This window comes from Stegodyphus dumicola, chromosome 1 (genome assembly GCF_044657685.1).
Source record: "Stegodyphus dumicola isolate Sdum_Otavi_A_Nest chromosome 1, ASM4465768v1".
Classification (NCBI taxonomy): Eukaryota; Metazoa; Arthropoda; class Arachnida; order Araneae; family Eresidae; genus Stegodyphus; species Stegodyphus dumicola.
Genome location: NC_140768.1, coordinates 75139373 through 75154816, shown reverse-complemented (window position 1 = coordinate 75154816; position 15444 = coordinate 75139373). Strand labels below are relative to the sequence as shown.

At 31.3% G+C, this 15444-nt stretch overlaps 1 protein-coding gene across 2 annotated transcripts in view; it reads left to right on the top strand.

Annotated features, from left to right (window-relative positions):
• The window catches only part of xmas (RRM_XMAS2 and SAC3_GANP domain-containing protein xmas), a 163455-nt gene that overhangs the window by 93136 nt on the left and 54875 nt on the right, over positions 1–15444 (top strand). For both annotated transcript variants that reach the window (XM_085816331.1, XM_085816332.1), the window contains exons 17-19: positions 949–1193; positions 8291–8449; positions 13878–14099. In XM_085816331.1, coding sequence (XP_085672457.1) covers positions 949–1193; positions 8291–8449; positions 13878–14099 — 626 coding nt within the window. The remainder of the gene's footprint in view (positions 1–948; positions 1194–8290; positions 8450–13877; positions 14100–15444) is intronic.

The window sequence follows — 15444 nt, the reverse complement described above, 5'->3', positions numbered from 1 at the left end:
GTTCTGTTATCATAACCGGCTTCAGAAATGTGTATATATATGCATCAATACATATGCATGTATTGAAGGATGATGGGTTCATGTATGCATGTACCATATGTACCTACAAATGTATATGTGTGTATACATATTATACAGTCAAAAGTCGTTAATCCAGACTCGTCGGGACTTCGGCGATTCCGGATTATAGATCATCCGTTTAAATCTCGTAACATGGCATGCAGAAATTCTAAAATTAAAAATATTAAAGATTTGACATTTGACAAGTAAGTTTACTTTTACAACATTGCTCTTACAGTCTGCAAAAAATAATAAGCCACATCCAATTCGAAGATTAAGGAACAATGCAATCATCAACATTAACTGAAATAGATAATTTTAGCTTATACGGTCCGTTATACATTAAACGCGCACGCGAAAACGTATTCTGCACTTGCGCACACGCATACGCGCAGTCGTAAAGGTCTTATGCACACGTGTCAACGTGGCGCATGCGCAGAAAGTTTTTAGCTTTGAGGTCCGGATTATGGGTGTCCGAATTAACAACTTTTGACTGTGCACATCCATCCATACATACATTTCTGAATTTGATCCCAATAATAGAAGAGTACCTCCTTTTCTAATTAAAAACAATAATGCATTTAATAAGAATGCATAAATAAAATTGCATTTAAATAGTGAGGCTTTTGATTCAGAGTTAAAAAATTTACTTTTTTTGTATAGAATAGTGATATCTTTGAAATGTAATGTTTTTCTCCCCTAACATTTAAAGGCAAATTAATGTAAACACATTTTAAGCGAGATCTCAGGATTTTTTATATAAATTAAAGCAAGATCAAGGGAAAGATATATTGTATTTTGTTAATACATTTGTTAATATTTTTGCATATTACAGACTTTAAAGAATACATTTTTATAAAAATTATTTCAAATGTTTGTCTTTTTTAGCTTCTAAACTAGAAAAGAAAAATGATCCAAAGCCAGGATGGGAATATTTGACTACCGAATATTTTTCATCTATGAATCAATTGCCTGATTTTCCAGCTGCTTATCTTTGTAATACTGGAGTTACAAAATTCTTCAAATTTTGTCTGGTGTTAGTTAAAAATGGGGAAGATAGCATATCATGTTTTATTGAATGGATGCAAAGTAAATTCAGATTAGCTGAAGTTCCAGGTAGCTCAGAAGAAGATGTGAGTATTTAAAATCCAGTGTACATTGTAATAATTATGCTTCACTGTAATATAAGAGCATATTTTATTGAGACATAATCACATTGTACCAGAGTCAATGAATTCAAAATGTGCCAGTGAAACTGAATCAAATGAGTCGGTTCATAAATTATTGCATTGGATTGCTAAAATTAATGAATAGCTAACTGAAGTTTACTCTTTTTAAAGAGAACCTAAATTATACTTTTATTTAAAAAAAAGTTGTCTTATGCATACCATTTAAGCAACTACATTGCTTTACAGTATATTTAAGATTCATGAAATTATTGTCCAATAAAATAGTTTTGCTTTGCAAAGGAATGGTTCAACAAAAGGCTTTGTAAAGCAGCATGCAAATAGGAAGAAAGAGTAAAGGCACGAATTGTGAGGGTCATTTTGCAATTTTCATCAGGAAAATACCTCTTACTCATAATCTTTTTGAAAAATTTAGGAGTTTAGAGCCCGGAACTTGTCTATTGCTAATTTAACTTGCTAATTTAATTAATATTTTGACCATAGTCATAATTTTTCTGACTTATGCATATATTCTTAGAAGTCTTATGTTGAATTCTGTAAGAGAGGGGAATAATGAACAAGAAATATCATTTTTAATTGTGAAGATTTCTGAAATAGTAGTCTATTATGTATATTTATGGAATATTTTTTAAATTAATTTTATAAAATTACAGATTGTCATTCCTTGTTGTTGACACAATATACAAATTAAATACTTTTGCATTTAAAATCAATTTACTTTCAGGTAGAGTGAAAAAAATTATGACTTTGTATTACCAACATTAAACTAATTTTTAAAATGGGAATTAAATATCAGTGCTGACTAAAGTATGTAGTAGTTATTTTCAACTGATTTGTACTTCCCAGCTATTAATGACATCTGTACAAATGGGACCTACCTCTGTTTCAAACCCCCCCTAAAAAAAGTAATAAGAGGGTTTTCTTGATGAGAAGCTATATGGAATGCATTACCTTTTATTTGAGACATAAACTGCAAAAATTGTAGCATCTTTCTGCTGACTAGGGTGCTGCTTCAGATTAAGTTTGGAGACAATAAATTGTGCATTTTTTACTTCATCAAACCAATAATGCCATCCATTGCATCTTTATCTCCTATTTCTGTTATGTTTGTTTCTACAATAGCAAAAAGGCAGTGTGTTTAGAAGCTTGAGAATAAAATTCTGAAAATCATATTCATCTTTTCCTGATTCAGGAATAATACAATTTGTGAAAGTTGTCGTGACATTGAGTTCGATGATATATGCATAATGACCAGAATTTTCTATACGTAGCAAGAGCTATTGTTCTTATAAATATAGCTACTAAATTATAATTTGAGAAGTTTTCTAGGTAATGTGATGAACTCATTATTAGCATTAAAAAGAAAAACAAATCTTTAAAAAAGAAAATCTGAAAGGTTTCAGATTTTAAATTACATCCAAAGGGGCATTTTTTTAACATTTTGTGTGTTATTTTTATTTATTAAATATCATGCTCTTTGCACTTAAAACATTAAATTCAGTTCTAGAGCAATGTCGGAAAATAATTTTAAATTGAGCATATCTTTAGAATTTCCGATACACAGCCTCACTTGCTGGAGATAAAAATATTTTTTTCTGTACAACGTTGCCATTGCTGGCTTTGAAATCTTTGAATTTGTTAATCAAAAATTCATTAAAGTATTACAAAATATGAAATCGATAATGAAACAAATTCCGGCTTCCAGATGGCCTATATTCGTAGTAGGATTATGTCATTCAAAATTTGATGGCTCTAGGTACCGTTGTTTTATCACAATGCTAGAAACATACATACAGTAAATAAAATTGTAGCGCTATTACAAATGATACACAGGAGTCACTAGACCAGTTGTTGAAATATATGCTTTTTACTTGTTTTTTTAAATATTTTAAGTTGCACTTCAAATGCTCTCATTTATATATTATTTCATTTTGCAGCCATTTTCACATATATGAAGATGCAGTAAAATGTTCTCTTGGAAGAATGCTGTAGCATCTTCCTCAGTTGTTGGAAAATTAAGAAGCCATTAGAACATGGCCTATTTATGTCCGTCATCTTCCTCAGTTGTCAATAAATCAAAAATTGTTAATAGATTTTTGAAAAACAAAACACATTGACAGGAGCCTGCGTACAGCTTTTCTCATGACAAATAAACTTGAGTAGTAGTTATTAATGCAAACATTACTCCAACTTTATAGGAATTACCGTATATACCCGCATATAAGTCGAGATATTTTGGACAAAATAAAGACTTCAAAGTGGGTGGGTCGACTTATACGTGGGGCCATAAAAAATTAAAAGAATCGGAAGTTCAAAAAATTCTTTATATAATGCAGTTGTTTTCTTCCCGCACTCAAATTGGACGACTTATCAGATAAGTCACTTACTTGAAGTAATTTCATGACTTAAATTATGTGACGAACTAATCACAGAGTTTCATACTTTAACTAGAGTAAGCTTCGATTAAACCAAAGAATTTTCGGCCCCCAAACTACCGATGAATATCGAGTGATAAAAAAGTTTCGCCAACACGCCAAGAAAAGAGAAATGCAGATAGTTTTTATGTACGTATAAGTCTTTTCATGAAATTGGGCAGAGTGGATTACAGGGTTGCCACGCTACCTGAAAAACCGGGAGAACCGGGAAAAGTCAGGGAATTCGAAAATTGACCAAAATATTCAGGGAATTTAAGTATTTTTGTCAAAATCTGGAAAAGTCAGTAAAGTTCATACAACGATCCCGCCAAAAAAAGCGATTTTTGCGCCGACGTCGGAAGAGGTAACTTTTTTGGCGAATTATGTATCACGTGAGTGTCATTCGGGTAGCTGGCATAGAGCCAATTTTTGCAGCTCCAATTTGATTGTCTTTTAGAAAGGCAAAGCAACTTTCCCGCAACTTTTGGTTTCCAGTATTCTCGAGAATCGCATGTGCAGTACATGAACTAAAGAAAGTACCTGTTCTCGTATAAAACAAAATGGGTTTAATCCTAGTATACGGTACTATGGAGGTTAGAATCAAAGAATATGTATTGTAAAGAAGGAAAACCTCTCTGCAACAGACGTGGCTGTGGCTCCGTTCCATCATAGAGGGAAACAGCTGTGCATGTCTGATATATCTGTCACCAAAGCTCGAAACCGGTGTCGAAGTTCGAAGGTCATGTTATCAAGAGTTCATAAAATGAATATCGTTTAAAATTTCTTTAACCACTTGCGCTAAAAAGACGTGCCACGCACGTCAAGATGCTTTTGTCTCAAACCCCGAGCGACGTGAACACCATGTCGATAAGCATTTATCGCAAAAATGAAAATAACATGGTGCACATGTCGCCTAACAACGAGATTGTTTATTTCTCGAGTTACAGCTCTGGATTGCATTCGCAGATGCGGAGCGGCGTAAATGAGACACTTTACCGCTTGTTATATTGTAGCGCATGGCACCGCAACCGTGAAGTTTAGTCTTAGTGCAAGTGGTTAAACTCTAAAGGAAAAGAAAATATTTTTTGGCGCAAGTAAATTAATTCATGGATTAGTTATTTTCCGAGGAAAAAAAAAAAAAAAACTACGAAAATCCGTTTTTAAAATTATTGCGAAAAATCCAAGAAGAAACGTCCTTTGATAAAACGTTTCTTCTTGGATTTTTCGCAATAATTTAAAAACGAATTTTCGTAGTTTTCTTTTTGTCAAAGAGCGTTTCTTCTTAACACGTGTTTCTCAATTTCCTGTACACATCGCGGAGAGGGAAATTCTGACCGCCATGTTCTGTCGCCAAATCCCTTGGCAAATTTTCCCTCCGCATTCTAGCGGCGTAATAGCATTTTACTTGTATGGAACCTTTTCTTCTTTACATAGACGTTCTTTGGTTTGGAATAATAATGGGATTTGGCGACATCTTGATGCGCAGTAAACGGGTCATTTTGGTCTTGGCGACAATTTTCAAAATCGTGCCAAAGCCTTACCGTATACTAGAATTTTACCGCAAAATCTTTTTAAACTTTTTTTTTTTTTTTTTTCTTTTTAATAAGTACCTTGCCATTTTACAGTAAAATAAAAAAATAGTAATCTGTCATCTAGACTAACCATGTAATATAACTATATTCGCTAAAATATCGTTGATTATTCTAATTCAATTTTTAAGTAATTATCTTTATTTTTATGTTATTCGTATAATTTAATGATGCTTCTTCCCTCTAAATTTATTTATTATTAGTAAATAATATTTCCAACAACAACTATTATAATTATATTTGTGTTTTCAAGTGTTAAGGTTTTAAGAACATACCTCACGCAAATTAAATTTACCTAAAATCTAACCTAACTATTTAGCATTGCGTTGTGATTTATAAGGACCGGATTAGCCTCGTATTGAACTGGTGATGATCATGAGTAATAATTAAATAAAACATACATTTGTTATCCAATATATATATATATCTTAAATTTTATTAAGTTTCTTAAGTGGAAAACTAAACAAAATTATCAAACAAAGTATACCAAGAATAATTAAGAATAAATGTCGTCTGGGATTTATTGAATAATTAAGTGAATTTGCTACACAATACAAGTAATACCATAATTAATTTACCTCTTAGCACAGCCAACGTACATTACGCGGATAGACTGGAATTTTCTTGAAACACACCTGGAAAACCTGGAAAAGTCAGGGAATTTCATTCTCCTGTTTGAGTGGCAACCCTGGGATTAGTTCCGGTCAACCAACATTTACAAAGGGAGGCAACATTAAAAAGCCCAATATTACATTAATTGCTCAGTGGGTTAAAGATGCTTGGAACGAAATACCCTCTGAAATGATTATAAAATCATTTAAAAAATGTTGCATTAGCAACGAACTAGAGGGCACGGAAGATGATACTGTTTTTGAAAGTGAAAATGACGACGAAGGCTCTAGTAGTAATTGTAACAATACAGAGTTCGAGACTGAAAATATGTATGATGACGAGCCAATGACGACTGAAGAGTTCTATGAAATGTTTGGCGAATCTGACCATGAATTGGACGTTGAAGTATTTTGATTTTGTTTATTTACCAAGGTATTTTTTATTGTATATTTACTTTTTTTTCTCAGATGATTTTGAATAAATGTAGTACTTAAAAAATGTTTTTCGAAGTTTCTTGATCGATTTCGGAAGTGGGGGGTCGACTTATACACGGGTTTCTTATTTTCTACGAATTTTTTATGCCGAAGTGGGGGGTCGACTTATACGCGGGTATGTATGGTATAAATAATTGTGAATACTATAAAATTTATTATGTTGCATCACAAAATAAACAATATTACAGAAGTATAATACATATCAAAATTAATCTGCTCTTGCCTTTTTTGAAAAGCTTATAACTAAGTTTATTCCTGCAGTGGCTAAACAAATGACTTTTTTTTTTTTTTTTCTAAATTTAAGTAGTTTACATTAAGACTGTCATTCATGATTTATTTCTCTTATTGGTTATGCTTAAAAACTATGACTCATAAAAATAGGGAAATAACTGAACCATATGAAGTGAAATTGTTCTTTTGAGCATAAATTCTCATATCTAAAGTTTTAAAAGAATATTGTACACACTGTGCAAGACTTAAAATGAACAGGCATTGGTTAATACAAGATTTTCTGTATATAGTTATACAACAAACCTGAAAATTATGCAGTCTCTGTAAGATTCACATGAGTACAGGAAAATAGTGTTAACATGTAGTAAATAAATAATGAGTTTTGAAAAACTCTCTTGATTAACAGGGTGCGGATTATCTGTGCTTTGTGGGTCAAAATCAACACTTGTTCTTCCTAATATAAAAATCTTAGATTTATCTAATGTGAAAAATTCGAGGCAATAACTGAAGCTGTATGACAAAAAATAATATATAAAAGTCTTCGGAAATGTCGGATCAGGAAAACATTGGTGAATGCTTTTTATGGCGACTCGACTGAGCTGGACTTTCAGTGCTGCAATGACGTGGATATCGTTTCAAATGTCAGAAGAGGAGGAGGGTGATACTGAAAATACAAGTGATGAAGATACTGACATTTGTACCAGTCCCGAGATGACAATGATTTTTATTGAAACTTTGTAGACCAATGGGGATTCAAATATAATGATAAAATAGCACTCTGAAAAATATACAGTGAAATCCAACAAATAATTAAACGCTTTCAAACATAAAGTAAAATTACTGATTTTTTTAAAGAAATAAACTCGTACAGTACGCAAGAAAATTCATCATTTGAATTATCCGTATTTTTCAATTACCCAGGACCTGCTTCCCTGGCACTAGAGTGGATAATCAAGAGTACACTATAATTTTAAGACTCTTCAAATTTAATGTTCAGGAAAACATCTTATTTGTTAAAAGGAAATATAAATGCATGTGTTTGTATATAAATATAGAAACCACATTATTCTCCTTTATGAAATTTAGTTGGAGACTGATGTTTAATGAACTGGAGACCATTAAATGATGTTTCTTGAGCTACACTGATGTAACAGTATTTTCAAGAAAAGTGTATTGAATCTTAAACTAATTGCATCTGAGTGTTTTAACCTTTATCTGATTGAGCATGTTTGGAATGCTTTAAGAAGACATGTGCTACATTTAATTTCTCTGTTCATAAAACAGAAAAGTCTTGTTGGCACAATAATTACCAGTTTAGCATAATTTAAATGCTATAATCATGGTCACTTTCACATCATGAAAAAAATATATTTTTGTCATTGTTTCCATATTATCTGTTTAATTTTGACAATCTTGTCTGACTTGTGTTAATTTCTATACATGTAAATATTAAGATTTTCCATAAATTTACATGAAAATTTTTCTCTCATTCATATTAATTGTATATATTTTGAATAATTATAATTTTTATATTTGCTAAATTTTGTGGACACGGTATAAAATGAATGAATGAAAGAAAATAATTACTTGTTTATTTTAATGATATATTTGAAAAATTTATACAAGCAAAAAGTACCAATATTAAGTATGATGTATTATTTCTTTTGAGAAATAATTATATATTTCTTTAACTCTCTTTTCAGGTAAAGCGTTTGAGTTTTTATACATTAAAAGGTGGTAAAACAGTAATTTGTATAAGTGCTATCATCATAGAACCACATGTTAAATTCAAGCCTAATAATTTCATGATGGGAATTTCTGCTATGATTTTCTGTATTCCTACTGCTTTCAAATGTCCTGAGGTATGTTTTATCTGTTTGCTGAATTTTTCTTAGATTTTTATTAAAATTTTGCATTTGACCCCATTTTGAAACTATTAAAGGTAATTGTTAAAGTGGCTGCTGCCTGTATTCGCCAAATTGTAAACTGCCCAGATTGTAACATGCAAATTTCAAGTGTTTCCAAAGGCTGCTTTAGTAGGAAGTAAAAACTAAATTGAAGACCAATGGCTTTTGTATTAGGAACTTAATATAACTGGAATTCAAAAGTATTTTGAAGATTTTTTTTATTAAACTTGATAATTTTGTTTCGTAATTTCAAAAACTATTCCATGTTGAAAGAAAATGCTATGTTCTAGAATTAATGTAATCTAAATTAAATTTTTCCATAAATTATCAATGATTTGTTTGCAAAAACTGTACATATGATAGGATTATATATTTGAACTTTGAGTAAAAAGTGCCATGCTATAAGAAATTTAAATATGAATGCTTGATAATAAAACTACTCAGATTTTGGGGCAGGAAATATTATTAAAAGTAATTTCAAATTATTATTAGTTGTGAAGGACTTTTGAATAGCAAAAACATTATTCTTAGACTACTTAAATGTTATTACTAAAATACAGAAGTACCTTTTTGTTTTGCATTAGTTATTAACTCGCCATTATTTGGCATTTAATTATGTTTGTTATTGTTATTATATAAATTTTATAAATGTATGATGAACATGGAAACTTTTTTTTTTCTTTCCTTTGAAGTATTAGTATTGGTCTTCTATTTTTATCTTTCACTTTAAAATCTAGACTTAATTTAAGACTATCTTATTTCTTTTAAACTCTTTTCTTGTGTATAATATGTTATTTTTGAGTATAACTGTTTTTGACTATCCACATCCCCAATTTTAATGTACAGTAGAACTGTTGTGCTTTTGGCAAAAATTTTTATACGTGACAATAGCCAACCCACACATGCATGTACCACTCATGTGTCTGAATACATTTGGATTTTTTTTTTCATACTTTAACGATGATTTTGCAAAACACTAATGATGATGCAGTGAAAGATACAAATTTTTTATTTCGTTCTTGATCTGGACATGTTGTGCCTACTTTTTCTAACAGTCTGCCAGTGTGCTTCTGGTTTTTGTTTTTGAATATGATTTATTTCAAATTGAACATGGAATGAATTTTAAGCATAGTATTTATTATAATTTATTTTGCATTATTACCACCACTTGTTTCTGCTTTCAGTCTGCAACTGGATTAGGTTTTGAATTGCTTTTTACTTTGTATTATGTATATATTTGTGCTATGTATATGTCTGTGTGAAATAATGTGGAAATATTGATTCATAATGAAGAACAAACTTGGCAGCCAAGGCAGATTAAATATTCATATTTATTTCAGTAAACATTTTATGGCCACAAACAAATTGGCGCAGTAATTATTTATTTATAAGAACATTTACATTTTTGATATTGTTGCGATAGGACAAAGCAGCATGGCAGTGTTTTAGCAAGAACAGGGGTAGAAGCAAAGTGCATATTTATCCATTATGGAAGCTTATTAAGAGAAAGGCTTTGGTTCTTAAAATCCTGAGTTCAAGTGTCCAATTAACTGTGTCATCAGCATTATACACACACTAGCCAATGAATTATAATCCCAAGATTAGAACCCATATTTTATTGGACCACCTGGTTGAACCCGATAACTGTTCTGGTTCGTTTGGGCGTCGAATCTACATACTTCTGGAGTGCATTTACATTCAGAGAATATCATGCAGTAGCTATGCAGCTTTTTAGATCTTGTAAATTAGATGGAAGAGGAGAGTGTTGTCATATGCGTCTTTTCACCATATCCCACACATTTTCTATGGGGGTTAAGATCCATGCTATGCAGTGGCTAGGGAAGGTGTTGGAAGTCAGACTGATGTTTAGAGAGCCAATTTTGAACACTTCTGGCTTGATGTATAGTTGTATTATCATCCATGAAATATACTTCACCATCAGGGTAAAAATGCAACATTGCAGGATGCACTTAATCTGCCAGTATATCTAGATACCTCATGGCTGCTTGTTCACACTTGAGGAACACCAGGACACCACTTCCATGCCAACAGAATATGCCCCATATCATGATACTTTCACCACACCCTTGCACAGTGCAAGTAAGGCAAGATAGATTCATGACTTCATGGGGTTCTTGCCAAATTTGACGTCTTCCATCAGTGAAAAATAAGGTGTAGCGTGATTCATTCGACCATATTACCCATTTCCAATCCTCAGATGTCATGTGTCTTCTTTCCTGACACCACTGCAAACAAATTCTTGCATGTCGGGCAGAAATGAGTGGTTTTCCCATAGACACCCAACTCTGCATTCCTATCCTCTGCAATTCTCTGTGCATGATTCAAGTTAAAATCTGTTAGGAAGAGCGTTGGTTGATAATCTGTGTCAGCTGAAGCACAGTAGAGTCACTGTTCTGCCATACAATTCGTCGGAGATACCGCCAGTTCCTCTCTTGGAAAATTGTGATCGAACCACAGTTAAGTCTTTTAGAGAAGGACTGTGGGTTCTGACTCCAATTTTTGAAAACCTTTGATATGGCTGCTTTTGAAAGCCCAGTGAGATTTGCTGTCTTCAAAATAGAGACCCCTGCTAAACGGGCACCAATAATAAGCCTGTTTTGAAATAGTAAAAGATCTGTTGTTTTTCCCATTTTACTTCATTCGTTGTGAAAAGCAGTCTTACACCTTACATAGACTATCATTCTAACCACTTGTAACCCATGTCATTAAAAATATTTGCATACTTCATCCCTAGCATGCATTCAAATGAAAATCTCAAAGGTTTCCAATTCATTGGCCAATGTCTGTATAAGTCATATGATATGGAATGATCTAGAAATGACACAGTCCAGAAATAGTTATTACTATTTTTAGAATTGAGAGGGGAAATACAGTAGACACAAATTAAAATACATTACACCCAAATTAAAATAAATTAAAGGGCTGTTTCTAATTTAAACCTTTGACTACGAATTTAAAAAAAAAAAGAAAGAAACCGTTTTGTATCCAAGTGAACAAAATATGCCATTTATAAGGTAAAATTAGCATTTGGGATTTTTTATTGGCAAATTGTTTTCAAGCCAAAGACTGCGACACATGTCCCAGCCATAGTTAATAGTGGGATACATATGTCCCACACATAGCAATTAACTTACTCTAAGCACACACCTATTATTCTGGAAAATGTTATTATATGAAATAGAATTTACATCATATGGTACAGGGTAAAGCATTCTTTGGGTAACCCAACATTACGCATTGGGCAACTCATAGTTGTTCATTTGTGTACAATTGAGCACAGCACCATCTTGATTTTCCAACTATTGGAAGATGATCCCCAACATTCAGGAGATTCTAAATACTTTTTAACCCAGGTTTAATTTTTAAACTTTTAGTGGGACATATATGTCTCATTAGTAGTCAAAGAGTTACAATATAATTTTTGTTTACATATTTTTATCTTGCATATTTATATATATTATTATTAGAGCCTTTCTGTCCACATAATCCCAGGAGTGATGAGATGCTTAAAACTGCTGAATTTAGTAATAAAACCTATGTGAATGAGTTGGCTGCAGGTTAGTTTTTGTGGTTTTTCTGCGCATGTAATGTGAATACAAGCCAGTTTTCTTTACAAAGTTCTCCATAAAGGCATTCACATTTTTTGGCAAATAGTCTTTGTTTGCTTTTCCATATTCAAATAGCCTAATTTCTGTACCCAAGGAAACTGATTTCAGAGTAGTTCCCCCTACATATTGTCATAAGTACAGGGGGGGGCAGTTCTATATCACCCGTTGTACTTGGGCCGATTGACAAAATTAAAGTTGCATTTTTCATGTCTCAAAAGCTTGACTTAGAATATGTATTACATTTATATATAGCATGGTTCTAATGTAGGTATTTTGACACAAAATCGGACTATTTCTTAAATGACATACTACCTTTTTTTCCGTATTTTGATTCTATGAACTCAAATTATGCCAAATTGCCAAGTTTTGTAAAAATTGCACAGGTAGTTTTTAAAAAATTAGCTCTCAAATTTTAGCTCCTCAGTGTTAATTGAATTTGATATATATTTGTTAATATCTTTTTTTATAAAACTTACTTGATTCCTTCCTTACTTGAATTACAGAATTTAATATCTTGGCATAATTTGAGTCTTAGAATCAAAATATGGAAACAAAATTGGTATGTTATTTCAGAAAAATTCTAATTTAGTGTCAAAATATCCATGTTAGAACAATGCTATACATAAATGTAATATATATCCTAAGTTGCGCTTTCGAGAAATGGAAAACGCAATTTGAATTTCGTCAGTCGGCCCAGTAGAACAGGAGATATATAACTGTCCCATTTTTTGTTTTTGCTCAGTATACCTACCCCTCCCAACCACACTCCTTAATCAAACTGAATACCTTTTGAAAAGAGAAGTAAATTGCATATTTTTGTAAAAAAAATTCCAGTTGTTTAGTACAGTGTGTTGTTTTGGTGACTTTAAATTGATGTAGTTTCTGCTGTATGTTATTCTGTTTTGTAAGTTTTCTTACTGTATTTTATATAGAAAATGCATGCTTGTTTATTTGTTGCTGACTTTGTATGAAACATATGTAAGTAATCTTTAAGCATACTCTAAAATATCATGCTGAACTTCAAAAATGTTTTGCACTCTGTGCTTATAATAGCTGTAAAATTTTGTTGCATTTGTTAGGGCAGATAAAAGTATTTGGAATTTAGTCCATGTTTTGTGGATATACTCTCAACTCCTGATTAACAGGATTGCAAACTACCTAGAGCTTGTCTAAAAAATTTTTTTTATTATTGAAGGATGGAAAAATTCTATCTCAAGCCATCAGAGTTAAGCAAAATTTTTGCAGAAAATGCAGAAATGAGATGAAAATGTACAGAATAACAACATTGATGCCAAATGATGTCACAGTATTTCGGAATTGTTTTTATCTGAAACAATACTTGCACATAATCAAGAATATTTATAATATTCTAGTTACATAACTGAAGAATGTGGTAAAAATTTGATGGTGATATTACTGATGAACGCTGTTACATAACCATGTGAATTTATGCTGTAAACTGAACTGCTTCAAACTATTAAGTAAACAGCTAATAGTATTTTTTGTTGATTATTGTTTGGGTTATTTCTCTTTCCTGTGGTTTTAACTGCTGTCAGATTAATAGTGATTTTGGGTGAAGTGGTAAATCAGAAGTCTGTTGTAGCTCAGAACTGCAGTGCTAAATAACTTATATTGTGCATTATGGTATTTCAGTCGACAGCTGTGCAGTGTGCATTATGTTGTTTTTCAGTTTAAGTAAATTATACAAATGTTGGAGATCCGATATGCATATATATATTTTTTTTCTGTTTTAGGATTTTTGTGAAGTAACAGCACAATTTGAGATATTACTTGTGGAACAAAAGCATTTGGGCTCGTTCCCATTGTATGCTGTTTTCCTGCAATCAAAACAGTCTTATAATGCTGCAAATAGTATCACTTCATTTTTAAATTTGAAGAGAATTTCAGAAAATTTTTCAGCTGTGAAAATGAGTAATAGCTTTGAAATTTCAGATTATGTCAACAGTTCTAAAGAAGTAAGTTTGTAAAGTTAGCTTATTATATGTACCTGTTTTGTAGTTTTTTTATGTAATTACCCTGGTAGCTTTTTAAATCAATATCATAAATTATGTGTATAATTATCTGTATTTTGAACTGTAAAATGTTCATTGATTATGGTTTGAATAGTGATTTTTTAATATGTAATTTTTAGAAATACGAAAATGTTAATAGTGACCATGTAATTTTAGAATGGCTCAAAAGTATCCTCAAAAGTATATATAAGTTTTTGTAACTAATTGCTCACCCTTAGAAGTTAAGATGAGTTATTATCTTTTCTTAATCCTTACTGTGGACATAAGATATAACACGAAACTGTAAAAATTAATATAAAACTATTCATTAGAAGATTTAGGAAGTAATTTACCACCTCTCCTGCTTCAGAGGCTTATTGGAACTTTATATGAAATACTCTGTATAAATGGGATTATAACTTCAGTAATTCTACACTGAACCTATGGCACTAACTGTGTTAGACAAAATACATTTAACTTTCAGTACATAATTGTCTTGCCAATGGCAGGTGTTTATCATTTGTGATCATCATCTCTCTCTCTTAACAAGCAGCAGCAGTGGCAACAACCAAGCTTCTGTTACAAATCAAGCTGATTTATGATTTTGCTTCTCATTTTAATCTATGCTGCATATTATAAAGTTTGCATAAACCTTTCGACTGAACGAGTATGTGATGAAACAAGGCGTGAAAAAAGCATAATAATCTAATAAAACTAATTGTTAGCAAAACTTAAACATCGCTAATCTTCTTTAAAATATGCACGACTATTATAAGTCTAAAATATAAATAATATAAGTATAAATTTTGGAGGAATTTTGCAATTTAATGTTGATTTCCTGATAAATTTTACAAAGTTGATTTTGTTCTCGAAATTTTTTTTATAGTTACATTAAGTATTAAATTCTGTTTAATAATAATGTATCCTACTTGCATATTTGTTTTATTCTTAAAATGGTATTACAAAATGAAGTTCAGGTATTGATAATTGCTTTAGTTTATTCAGTTCCCTTTGCTGATAGTTCATAAATTCTTTTATTAATGTTCTTAAAAGTACTTAATTTCAATGTACTTAAATGTGTATGAACCCTGTATCAATAATCTAATTTTATTAAATTGGTATGTCTAAACATAATATTATCAAGCTCTGCTTGGTTTCAGTATGTATAGTTATGTTTGCTGATTCTTGAAATTTTAAGTATATATATAAAGGAGTTTACAAATATTTCTGAAATATAGTTGAACTAATGCTACCCATCAATTAAAATAATTCTATTTGCATCATGGTCAGTAATGGTGTGGAATAAAGT